The sequence below is a fragment of the Octopus sinensis genome, linkage group LG7, assembly GCF_006345805.1.
Source record: "Octopus sinensis linkage group LG7, ASM634580v1, whole genome shotgun sequence".
NCBI lineage: Eukaryota > Metazoa > Mollusca > Cephalopoda > Octopoda > Octopodidae > Octopus > Octopus sinensis.
The window spans coordinates 47,443,066-47,457,232 of record NC_043003.1 but is presented as its reverse complement, the minus strand read 5'-3'; the positions used below and the strand labels follow the sequence as shown (position 1 = coordinate 47,457,232).

General features: G+C 36.1%; 1 protein-coding gene across 6 annotated transcripts in view; it reads right to left on the bottom strand.

Annotated features, from left to right (window-relative positions):
* LOC115213814 (RUN and FYVE domain-containing protein 2) overlaps positions 1 to 14,167 on the bottom strand; it is a 250,820-nt gene that overhangs the window by 159,057 nt on the left and 77,596 nt on the right. For all 6 annotated transcript variants that reach the window (XM_029782694.2, XM_036504738.1, XM_029782693.2 and 3 more), the window contains exon 2: positions 11,801 to 11,971. In XM_029782694.2, the coding sequence (XP_029638554.2) occupies positions 11,801 to 11,971 (171 nt within the window). The remainder of the gene's footprint in view (positions 1 to 11,800; positions 11,972 to 14,167) is intronic.

Genomic DNA, 14,167 nt, shown 5'->3' with positions numbered 1-14,167 from the left:
CCAGACCCAGTATCTCTCGCCTTCCCTAAAATGTCATTCTAAAAATAAACAATCACATCATTGAAATCTCACAGATAATGCATGGTTAAAACAAAACGATGGGAATAAATAAGCATTATATTTTGACAGAGTGATCTGAATGCTGAAGGGCTAACCAAACTGAATAAGGACCACTAACCCCATTCAAGGACAAAAAGTATGAGGAAAGCAGTTTCAACTGAGTGATCGATTGATCAATCAACTAACCAATCAATCAATCATTCCTGATTAAGTTACTTTTAAGAGGGAAAAAATTCAAACAAGAAGCAAAGGGGGAGGAGCAAAACTAAAGAAAGTGGAACATGTTTATCAGATTGTAGTGATTTATCCAACGACACTCACTATTCACTCTATGTTTATGAAAACTATCAATATAATGGCTCGCTCATGAAAGTGACTGCGCAGTTTAAAGATAGGATATAATTGGGAGTGAAATGGGTAAACATGGTGATTGCAGCAATTGAAAGAATGCCGATGGCGATGATGACGATAGCAATGTGATGTTTGTTGAAGCACAGTGGTGATGGGCATGTTGATAGAGGTTGCAGTGTTTGTTACAATGATGGTTGTGGTACTAGTAGTAGCGATGGTAATAAAGTTAGCAATGAGGATGATGACACCCCTGCCCCGATCCTATCCTGCTCCTGCTGCCCTCATGTTAATGATACTGACAATGGTGCTGATGGTTATGGTAATGGTGATCAAAGTGGTGATGATTATAATGGTAATAACTGTAATGATAATAATAATGTCGTTCATGGTTATGATAATGTTGATGACAATAGCGATAGCTATAATAATGGCTATAATTCTGAAGAAGACGATGATGATGATGATGACAACTGAGATGATAACTATAATGATGATTATGATAACGATGATGATGATGACAGTGGTAATGACACCAAATACTGTTGATGCTGACATTAGTGCAGATTTATCAGTGTCACAGATAGATAGGCCATAATAATATATGCTGCTATTTGTTTTTCTTTTCTTTTTTTTCTTACTGTTGCTTTAAATGATACTCAATACTTTTGCATGAAGAATTTTGGGCCTACAACCAAATCATGTGTGCAGGTCACACATGCTGCACAAAACAGCTGGCCTGCACTTTCTGCATTTGTGGTTAGAACTTGCAACATCCCAACACCAACCATCACAAACAAACAATATTTCATTTAGTTGTAGTGGTGGTGGTAGTGATGGTGCCAGAGGTATTAGTAATAGCAATGACAAAAGTAGCAATGGTGGAGTAGCATTAGCCATGGCAGCAGCGGTGGTGGCAGCAGTAGCAGTAGGTAATGGTGATTGAGGAAGGAGATGAGGAGGATTTTGCTATTTATTCTAGCAGCTTCAATGAGCATGTAGAAACTCCCTCTTGGCTAAATAACATTAGTGATGGTAAACGAGGATTCGTCATTGAGGTGGCAGTGATGGTGATGGTGGTAGAGTTGTTGGGGTTAGTAGTAAGTGTAGCAACTTCTTTGATACATTAAGAAACTTTCACAGTTAAAGAGACTGATTCCTTGACCAACAAGCCCAACAGGAATTAATATGGACCTCAGTGGGAATTGAACCCAGAAAGGAACAGTAAGACAATGCACTAGACAGTGCGAAACATCTCCCTACTCTCACACCAGGGATCAGTAACTCTTTTTTATTTTACATTTTGGCTATGGCCCACATGGATATAATAACATATCTTACAAAGTATCGCCATGTATCCCCCTCACTACGGCCATCACTGGCAATGCTCATGTAAGCGAACTAGTCACAACTCCTGCTCTGCCCTATATGGTTACTCAGCTTGCAAGAAATGACAGCAGAATCTTCTTCCAATCATACTCTATCATTTAAAAAAAATGGATATAACAAAGAATGTAGTACAAGGCTGAGTGGTCATGGATGCAACTGCTTTGATCATGGATCTGCTTAAGCAGGGTCCGCCTAGGGCCATACAAGACTGAGTGGTCAACCTCAGAATGCCTTTGATCGTAAGTCTATTTGATGTGGTTGTTCTTTAGTAAACAACAACCTTCTACATCAGTGTTTTCTAAAGTTTTTTTTTTTCAGGATCAGAGGAACTTTCAAAGGAGTAACAATAAACCCTATACTTCCACAGGAATGTCTTCAGTCATAAACACACATCCCAAAAATCACCCCTCCCTCCTCAACTCGTTCTTTCCCTGGTGAACTAGCGACTATTTCATGATGTATTACTTTATACAGTGCAGACCCAGAGGGAAAATTACAGAAAATTACAAAAATTAAGATAAAAAAAATAATGAAATGAAAGAAAATATCAGGAAATGAAAAAAATATATTTAAAAACTGAAGGGAAAATAAGAAAAATCAAAAGAAAATAACAGAAATTCAAGTAAATTCATCAGAAAATTGAGCAAAGTGTAAACAACAAATGGAATGAAGGGGGAGAAAATGAGTTCAAGAAATGAAGAGAAATAAAAAGGGAAGGAAAGTATATAAAGAGAAATATGAAATAAGAAAAATTGAAAAAGAAAAATCAAGAAAAAAGAAAAAATCAAAACAAGTGAATCTGGAAAAATATTTTGCTGAAAAATGTTAAAAAGTTCACTGCACAAGAAAATGTCAATGAAACATCTCCCACTTCACCTGCTACAAGTGCCAGCCATGAAACAGACCCAACCTCACCTAACCTCAAATGCTTGCAGTGAACAAGGAGGAACAAGTGTTTCAGTAAAGGTTATTCAATTATTCTGTCAAGAGGCAGGTTAGATGAGATAATCGACATTTCACTTCTGATGGTGGGGGCCCAGAAGTTTGTTGTCTGTCAAATTCTCGTAAAAAAACACAAGGCCAGTAAGCAAGTGATTGGCTAGGGACTCATCCTTCTTTCATGCAATGTAGTGTTAAGTAGAAGATAAAAATGCTTCCAACCACAAATAACAAATGCTTAATTTAAGTATTCTGTGGAGAACACCTGAGGCCTGTTTTTGACTAGTGAAGATGCAATATTAGCCACACATTCCCCACCCAACACCAAAATCCTTACATGAAGTTATCAATATTAACAAAGCAATGCTGCTATCTCTCTACTGTGTATTTATAAACAAAATACTAAACAGTCTCCCACACAAATAAAAAAAACATCCACAAAATATTCCCTAGCAATATAATGGCCGGGTTGCCAAGTCTATATAAAGCACAATGACATCATCATTATCATGTAATGTCTGTTTTCCATGCTGGCATGGGTTGGGTGATTTGACAAGCACTCGTCAGCTGGAGAGCTGCCTGGGCTCCATGTCTGTTTTGACATGGATTCTACAGCTGGATGCCCTTCCTAATGCTAACCACTTTACAGAGTCTACTGGGTCCTTTTATGCAGTACCAGCATGAGTGCATTTATGAGATACTGGCACCCATGAGTCTGTAAGATTAGGAATGTTCAGGTGAAGAGGGATACAGTGGACATGTCCATATGCAAGGGTAACCAAAATTTCTGAAACAGCGTATTACAAGGATATGTCTCTTTACTCATTCTTTAAAAAATAATTGCATGATTTTTACCCGCAGAGCAAAAAATCCTCATGCAAGTTGCTTCAGTTGTCTCTTACATTCTACAAACACATCTGTAATCCTACATCAACCATCAAGAAACGTAATTGCAAATAAACACACTAAGAGTAGCACATACCTAATACACAATCTCTTCCTCACCAGCAACACCAAATAACATCAGATATAATCAATTACCACAACTTGCTTGGTGACCTCACTAGTGCTGGTGGCATGAAAAAAGCATCCAAAACACACTGTAAGATGGCTGGCATTAGGAAGGGTATCCAGCCATAGAAAATATGCCTAAGCTGACACCAGAGTTTGGTGCAGCCCTACAGCTCACTGGATCTAATGAAAACTATCCAACCCATGCCAACATGGAAAACGGACATTAAATGATGATGATGATGATGCACACATGAAAATCTGAGTGATTACATAGGACATGTAAAATCCACAGGAAATAAAGCAAAATGGCATAAACATACTCAGGGCACTCACAGGCAGTAGTACATTTTGTCAGCAGAAAATTACAACACTAGTGTATCATCATCGCCATCAACAACATTATCATTTTACACCTACTTTCCATGTTGGAATGTGTTGGACAGGTTGTCATGATTTAAGTTAATTCTTATTTGAAAATATGGCATGGGTGGGAAACTACATTTCACCCACTCACTTTATTTTGGCATGGTTTCTATGATTGCCAAACACCAAGCACTTCGCAAGGCATAGTGAATGCATTTTATTAAGGTATCATCACTAGAGAGGTTGTCCTGTCCTTGACAGGAATAAAAGCTCCTCCCAAACCTACAATTCTCTACTTATTTGCCAATTACCTTGCAGTATGCACTGGATGCATTTTGTCTGGCACCAACCCTGGAGAGGTAGTCATGACTTCAACAAAACAAGACTTGCAAAACAGAAAGGAATCTTCCATGTACTACACTGTCTTTGCTTGTTCTATGATTGATCTGTTATAATTAGCTCTGTCATGTAAAATTCCCCTGCTAAGCAAACAGACATTTCTACAGCAACCCTAGAACACTGCAACACCACCATCCTAAAAACACTATTACTCCACTCCAGATAAATATAAACACATGCACATGAACACACACATACTCATACATAGAAACATAGAAGCATTATTGGCAACTATGACTTGAGAGCCTCTGTTTGGTCACTTACTTAATCTAGTAGAAAAAGTAGCTAAATCCCATTCAAACAACATCCTGCCATCTTAAAATAGGAAGGATACTATTTGCATAAAAGTCCTGATGCATTGTCTGAAAATAAATTTGAATGGATCATAGCTAGAATGCTTTAATCATAGGTTTGCCCAATCAGAATTCAGCTGATCTTAAATAAGAACAACATGGATATAACAACATATCTTACAAAGTATCGCCATGTATCCCCCCTCACTACTGCCATCACTGGCAATGCTCATGTAAGCGAACTAGTCACAACTCCTGCTCTGCCCTATATGGTTACTCAGCTTGCAAGAAATGACAGCAGAATCTTCTTCCAATCAAACTCTATCATTTTTTTTAAATGGATATAACAAAGTATGTAGTACAAGGCTGAGTGGTCATGGAGGCAACTGCTTTGATCATGGACCTGCTTAAGCCGGGTTGGCCTAGGGCTATACAAGACAGTGATCAACCTCAGAATGTCTTTGATTGTAGGTCTACTTGATGTGGTTGTTCTTTGGTAAACAACAACCTTCTACATCAGTGAATTCTAAAAATAAGACTTCATTAGATTGCACATCATCAAATGATAAGTGAAAGTATCAGCAACCATGTAAATTTTCCAACCTGATCAGATCCTAATGGCATACAAGAACAGACTGGATGGAGGGAAGACAGAGACATAGACATTCCATGACTGTTACCCTGCACTTTAAATGGTAAGTCATAATTTGGTTGTTTATAATAGGATTCTCCAACCACCAGATGGCAGACCAATACTGGGCCATGGTGCACTTGGTACTGGGTTGCACAGAAAAATAGATTTTAAAATTTCAATTTCATTTTATTGACTATCAAAGTTTGCAGGGTGTTTCTGTGTTATATATGTATTACATGTGTAACATGTATATATGTACTGATGTATGTATATATATGTAATAATTAAGAAGTACTGAAGGACAACCTCAGGATGCTGAACCTTTCAGATGAGATGACAAAGGACCAAGAACATGGACAACAGACGTTAAATGATAATGATAATGTACTTTATTGTGTCTTGTTATGAGCATGGTACCCCAGTTAGTGGAAAAATTGTATTACATGGAACTGGTCCATGAGACCATTGTTTTATTAGACAGGTGTGATGTGTCTAGAATGAAGGACTCAGAATTGCACTTTGTCTACCAACTCCCTATGGACATTTTGCTCTGATCAATCAGGGCAGATTTGGAACTAAACATCATCATCATCACCATCAACAAGTTCATTAACAACAAGCGAACAAAAATATATGTAACTAAATACTGCACAGCATTCTGATTGGTACTACTAATTATGATATCTATTAATAGCAATGATAACTTAAAGGGATGGACTAAATAATACAAGATATTTTATTCAAAGCTCTGCTATGTTTTATCATCATCAATAATAATAACAATAATAATCCTTTCTACTAAAGGCCTGGAATTTGTGGGAAAGGGGACAGTCGATCACATCAACCCCAGGACTTGACTGGTACTTAATATATCGACCCTGAAAGGATGAAAAGCAAAGCTGAACATAGCAGAATTTGAAGTCAGAATGTAAAGTCAGACAAAATGCTGCTAAGCATTTTGCCCAGTGTGCTAATGATCCTGCCAGCTTGCTGCCTTTCCAAATAATAATAATCCTTACTATTATAGATATAAGGCCTAAAATTTGGGGGGAGGAGGGGCTAGCTGAATACATCAACCTCAGTGCTTAACTGGTATGTAACTGATCAACTCCGAAAGGATGACAGGCAGGTGATCTTGATGACATTTGAACTTAGAATATAAAGGCAGATAAAATGCCACTGAGCAGTTTGTCTGGCATACTAATGATTCTGCCAGATAGCTTCCTTATTAATAACAATTCTTTCTATTATAGGCAGAAGGCCTGAAATTTTGGGGGGATAAGGTGCTAGTCAAATACGTCAATCCTAGGACTTGATTGGTATTTACTTCATTGACCCCAAAAGGATGAAAGACAAAGTCGATCTGGGTGGCATTTAAAGTTAGAATATAAAGATGGACAAATGCCTCTGAGTATTTTGACAGGTGAGCTCATGATTCTGCCAGATCACCAACTTAATAATAATAATAATAATAATTAATGTGGCAGCGCCAGGAGATCAACATATCATCATGAAAGAAAGAGAAAAGGTTGATAAATATGGAGACCCGAGAATTGAGATTGCTAAGATGTGGCAGCTGCGAGAGTCGAACATAAAAATAATCCTATTGTCATTGGAGCATTGGGTTCAATACCACCCAATCTGAAAAATATCTGAAAACTTTAGAAATACCCTACAATCTAGGTGTATTGCAGAAGTCAGCATTATTTGGAAATGCACGCATATTGTGTAAAGTACTGTCTGAGGTCCTTGTTGTGACTTGACAAACGGTACAAACCCCACTAGATAAAATATCTTCAATCAACAACCTCACAATATTGTATACTGTGCGATGCCTATAATAATAATCCTTTCTACTATAGGCACAAAGCCTGGAATTTGTGGGGAGGGGTATAGTCAATCACATCAACCCCAGTACTTGATTTATTAACCCCAAAAGATGAAAGACAAAGTCTACCTTGGCAAAATTGAACCCAGAATGTAAAGATGGGCAAAATGCTAAATGGCATTTTGCCCAGCAGGCTAATGGTTCTCTCAGTTCACCACTTTATTATTAATAATAATAATAATAATAATAAAAATAATAAAAATAATAATAATATCTAACAGGCACACAACTGTACATTTTAACGGAACAGTCAATTAAATCATCCAACACACAGATCACCACCCAATACTTAATCATTCTATTTTATCAACTTTGATGGGATTTGAACTCAGAAGACAAAAGAATGTAATAAAATATAGAAATATTTTGTCCAGCACTCTGCTTATTCTGCCATTCTCTTCCCCTACTGATAACAATTTCTAATATAGGTGGTAATGATGATGATGATAAATGACAGTGATGATTGATTGGAATGATGATTAATGATGGCAATGAATGAAGATGAATTGCAGATGACTGAGACAAACATGAATGTATGTGTATGCATCTGTGTGTGTGTATGAGTGCACCATCCACCTATATGATGACAGCAGTACAGACATTTATGAGTATATGCGCACACATGCATGTATGTGTGTGCACATGTATATGATAGCAGCATGCATGGAGTAATGTAGTGCAGTAATGTGTGTGTGTGTGTATAAATATATATATATATATGTGTGCATGCTTAGTGAAATGCAGGACAAATGGAGAGGGAAGGGTTAAGAATTAATAAGGGTTTCATTCCAAAGTGCAGGTGTTAAGCGATCCATTCCCTCTCCCCCAACAAACCTCTTCAGCCCCAGTGCCAGTTGCCATGGATACTGACCTGCGGGCTTACAGATGAATCATAGTTATGCCAGTTATTTACCGGTTTGTTTGTGCCTGTGTTCATACATGTGCGTGAGTAGGATGCAGTTGTGCGTGGAGGAAAATCATCAAGTTGAGGAATGCAGGGGTGAGGGAAAGAGCGTAACCCCTGCCTCACATTCACCTGCACTCTCTTAATATTTCGCTATCCTTGTCTTTCGCTTCAATGCTTTAATGTTTGTCTACCATCTTTTACATGGCTGTCGTCGTAGATGTTACTGGTTATATTTTTTATACTTAGTGAATTTTAGGCTAAATCATTGTTAATAATAAGAATAATCATTAGTAAACACCCAAAATATTTTCTATTGCACTGTATTTGTATATACACACACACATTTAGACACATGTACATGTGTATACACACACACACACACACGTGTACACATGCTTACGTACATACATGTATAATTATGTGTATCTAAATATTCACATATAGCACAATATTTTTCAAATATTGCAATTCATAGTTTATTAATATTTATCTAAAATATACTCTGTAGATGTGTACACACACACACACACACACACACACACACACACGTGTACACATGCTTACGTACATACATGTATAATTATGTGTATCTAAATATTCAGATATAGCACAATATTTTTCAAATATTGTATTTCATAGTTTATTAATATTTATCTAAAATATATTCTGTCATACAGGCATCTGTGCTGCAATGGTGATAAAAGATTATTTATTATTATTGTTACTATATTTTTTTTTTTTTTTGGTTTTGTATTTTCTGTTACATCAATAGAACTAAACATGATGTGTGTGCAGTGCGAAATAGTGCTATTTTCTGTATGTTCTGCACATTTCCAAGTCTTGGTGCTTTGGTGGTGTATTTGTCTGTATGTTGTTTTTATCATTCCCAAGGCACCACTTATTTTTGAGAGTTTCTGTTTTCACTCCGTGCATTCTGATTATCTCTATTTCCAGATCTTTATATTCGGATAATTACTATATTTCTTTGAGAGATACAGTTTTGGTTTAGTTTTTAGCTTTTTTTTCTTCTTTACTCCCCACAAGAGCCTGTCAGTCATTTCAGTTGGAGATATGTATCGTTTGATTTCCTGGAAGGCAAAACAGGTTTTGTGTGTTGTGTGTGTGTGTTTTGAGCTGCACGTATCAGTTTTCTATTGTTATTTACTAGATATTTTTGTAGTCCTACTGTGGGTATTTTGTAATACTTTTCAAATTGCATAAGACCTCTCTATCTCTCTGCATTTATGGTAATTACAATCCTTCAACATTCGATTTTGTGTGGTACTTTCTAAATGCAGTCATTATTTTTCTTATATTTCTCCCATACCTTACTAGTTCATTTAGTATCCAACTAAGAATATTATAACAATAAATTACAGAGGCTGCTAGAAAACTGATACTCATTACTTTTCTTTTTGCATTTACCTCTATTTTAGTTATTAATATCAGGCATCAATAATATCCCATCCAAACCTTTATTTCATTAATATGTGCTGTACTCTGTCTTATTCAATGATTCATCACATGATATTCATGTTCTTAATTTTGTTTTCTTGAAGGTTGTCTTAGAACACTTCTCTAATCCAAATATGTTATGAATATTATTAGGAAGTCTGTGTACTGCCTGCAATAGTGTTTCTAGTTTGTTGATCATCAGCATGCAATTTGAGGTCATCCGTATGTGACAACAGATGGTAATTGTTCTCCCATAACATTTGTATTCAAGTCCAGTCTCATTTAATATATTGGTTAAGGGTGTTTAATGTCAGGTAGGAAAAAATTGCAGAAAGGAAATCTCAAAGAAACTACTAAAGAAACCTTTATCATTATTATTATTAATATTATAAAGGCGGTGAGCTGGCAGAATTGTTAGCATGTTGGACGAAATGCTTAGTGGCATTTCATCTGCCGCTACGTTCTGAGTTCAGATTCCATCAAGGTCAACTTTACTTGTCATCCTTTCAGGGCGGATAAATTGTGAAACACTGGGATCGATGTAATCAACTAATCTCCTCTCACCAAATTTGAGGCCTTGTGCCTCTAGTAGAAAGGATTATTATTATTATTATTATTATTATAAGGCAGCCAGCTGGCAGAATCGTTAGCACGTTGAGCAAAATGCTTAGTGGCATTTCGTCCGTCTTTATGTTCTGAATTAAAATTCTGCTGTGGTGGACTTTGCCTTTCATCTTTTCAGGGTCAATAAATTAAGTGCCTGTGAAACACTGGGGTCAATATAATTGACTCATCCTCTCTCAACAAAATTTCAGGCCTTGTGAAAGGATTATCATTATTATTGTTGTTGTTGTTGTTGTTGTGATTATCATTAAGGGGACCAGCTGATAGAATCATTATGTTCTGAGTTCAAATTCTGCTGTGGTCAATTTTGCCTTTCATCGTTTCGAGGTCAATAAATAAGTGCCTGTGAAACACTGGGGTCAATATAATTGACTCATCCTCTCTCAACAAAATTTCAGGCCTTGTGAAAGGATTATCATTATTATTGTTGTTGTTGTTGTTGTTGTGATTATCATTAAGGGGACCAGCTGATAGAATCATTATGTTCTGAGTTCAAATTCTGCTGTGGTCAATTTTGCCTTTCATCGTTTCGAGGTCAATAAAATAAGTACCAGTTGAGCATTAGGGTCAATGTAATCAACTTGCACCTCCTCTAAAATTGCTGGTATTGTGCCAAAATTTGAAGCCATTACCATTATTATGAGTACAAAGAGTACAATGCAGTATCTAATAAAACACAGGTTGACTTTGTTTATCAAACTGGACAATATTTTGACAATACATCTGTCTTCTTCAGGTTCAAAATAAGACAAAAATAATGAAAATTCACAGAAATACAGAAATTCAAAATTTCAATTGGAACATCCTGCATTCTTTCCCAGACAAAAAGACGTCATCAAATTCCACCTTTTTTGTAACTGGTTAAAACAAGGAAAAAAAAAGAAGAAAACGGACAAAAAGAAGAAAGAAAGAGAACACTAAGTCAAAAACTTTTGTATAAATCTGATGGAATTCTCTTCATTCATTTCTCCAGAGTATGGTGCTAGTAGCAAGCAGATTTATACAAGACGTTTTGATAAACTATTCTTTATACTCTTTTTTATATATTTTTATTTTGTTAATCAGTTACAAATGCATGAAACTTGACATCCTTGTCAAGGAGGAATATGAGATAGTTCAGGTGAAATTTTGAATTTCTACATTTCTGAGTACTTTATATTTTTCATTTTGAACCTGACAAAGACAGATGTACTGTCAAATTATTGCTAGGTTCAATAAATGAAGTCAATATGTGTTTTATTACATATCATGTCATGCTTTTCTAATTGTGTATTTACCTTCATAAAGTGTTAAGTCAATCTTCATAAATTATTATGATTGTTATCATTATTATTCAACAGCTACAACATGCTGATTAGAAAAAGAGAACCAAAAAGAAATAGAAGGAAGAGAACAAAAGAAAGCATTTAAAAAATGAAAAAGAGACAAAGATAAAGAAAGCATGAAATTAAGAGGCAAAATGGGAAGAACACATATGGGTGACTTACGTTTGAGTCCATGTCGAAGAACATGTTCTAGCACGACAAAGAACTGTTGTAGAGGTACATGGTCATCATCTAGCATTCGACCATGAGATAGCGAGGAGTCAATCAGTTCCTTGATAATTAATTTGGACACGTTAAGTAGGTTGGCCCGTTCTATAGTCCGTGGGTCTCGTCCTGCAATGATAAAAAAATTAAGAAGATCATTACAAAGATTATTCAAATAGTTCAAAATCTTACAATCATCATCCTCTTCCTCATTTTGTATCTGTATTCCAATCTGGCATAGATTGGATGGTTTGACAGTGTTCGACAAGTAAGAGGACTGTGTCAAGCTCTAGTGTCTGTTTTGGCATGGTTTCTATGGCTGTATGCCCTTCCTAATGTCAACCACTTTACAGAGTGTACGAAGTGCTTTTTTATGTGGCACCAGTGAGGTTGCCAAGCAGTTTGCAAGACCCCTTGATTGAGGGGTGTGTAATATTAAGGTGGGTTATACTAGGTGTTGACAAGCAAGAATATGATAGAGGGATAGGAACAGGTGTCTTGCTGCAGAAGAGATACATGGCTCTTCTAGATAGAAAAAGAGAGAAGATGGTGGTGATAAGATATCAGGACATATTTCAATGTACAAGAGGGTGTATGTGAAGGTGGAGGGTATTGGGAACAGAGGAACAGGTAAGTAGGATAAGGGCAGATGATATTTGCACAGAGGTAGGGAACTTAGAGATGGATATATCTTTCGATGTAGAAACTGCAGAGAGGATAATCAATAAGTGTAAAAGAGTTTATTTATTCATTCAAAGATCATATTTTTCCTGTGGGCTCCTCACTTTAGAGCATTCAATTAGCTGACACTTCTTTTTATCGCTTAAAAGAACGCACAAAAGTGCAAGACACAGCAGCAACAGGGAGAACCATTATCGCGAAACACAAATATATTTACAAATAATAATGGTTTCTAAAATTGGTACGTAAAAAGGCAATTTTTACCAGACTTGCTGTTAGACAACATTATATAATGAGTCAGTCCTTTTCTAACAAAGTGGGCAATGGAGAAGGATTTAAGGGAGATTTAGCAGCTATTTCTAGCAGGTTGAGTAACTGAGTGGAGGCTCCCACATTGTCTTGAAGCTTAAGTAGGTATTACAACATTGTATAGCAGACTGCAGTAAGCAGAGCTACAACTGTGCAATATCATGAATGTTTTTGTTGTCCTACTGACCTTAGGTTATTTTCTCCTGCAGGAAAATCCATCTGCAACAGACAGGCATCTGATACAGAGTGATTTGTTTCTAATCTATATAATGAGTGTTAGAGATCACAATATATTTCAGCTATGCACATTCAAGTGGCTTTTTCTGACAGGGAAGTATATATAATAGCATGTATATGAGAGAGAGAGAGAGAGAGTGTGTGTGTGTGAGTGTGTGTGTGTGTGTAAGAAAATATGGGTGAATATATAGATGAATGGTTAAGAAGTCTGCTTTACAATCAAGAGATCCTGAGTTTGATCACTTGTGCTCAACTGGTATTCTATTTTAACAACCCAGAAGGATCACAAGCAAATTTAACCTTAATGAGTCATGGATTCAGAACATAAAAACTGTAAAGCACTTTAATGATTCTGCCAAACCAAAAAAATATTAACAGAAATCTCAGTTGATTTTTATCAATATCAATACATGATTGGTACTACTTCTTTTAATTCCTGAAAGTAAAGTGTACACTCATCACCAATTGGATTTGATCTCAGAAGATACAGGTAAATAAGTATTTAACCCTTTCCTTACTAACCCGACTGAAACCGGCTCTGGCTTTGTAGTACAAATGTCTTGTTCTCATAAGTTTTAAATTAAAATCTTTCACCAAACCTTAGTCACAATTAATGTTCCTAACACTAGATTAATGATAACTAAGTTATTTTACTAAATTCTTTGTTATATTTAAAATAATTGAGAGAAAAACAGAGAATCTCAAAATAAATATGATAAAGGGTTAATGTCAGACATTAACCACTATCATTCAGAGGGTAAAAATAAATGCATGAAAATAACGATAAGCAGAAAGTGGGGACTGAAAACAGAAACGTTCCATGTAATGATTGAGAGTGATTTTAAAATTATGCATTTGTAATAATAAGAGCGAAATTCTGTCTATCCATCTGTCCGTCTGGAACCCCTGATTCTCAATCTACATTCACTCTACATAGACATATTATACCTTTTTGGAATCAGGATGATCCCAGGATTGAAAATCTGCCCTTCATTTGGTTCTTGAATGTCCAGCATTGGGATCAGATCTGGATGAGGATTTGTTGTATGCTAACAGTTAAAAATTAAAATTTTAAAAGAACTCCTAAAATTTGTGATC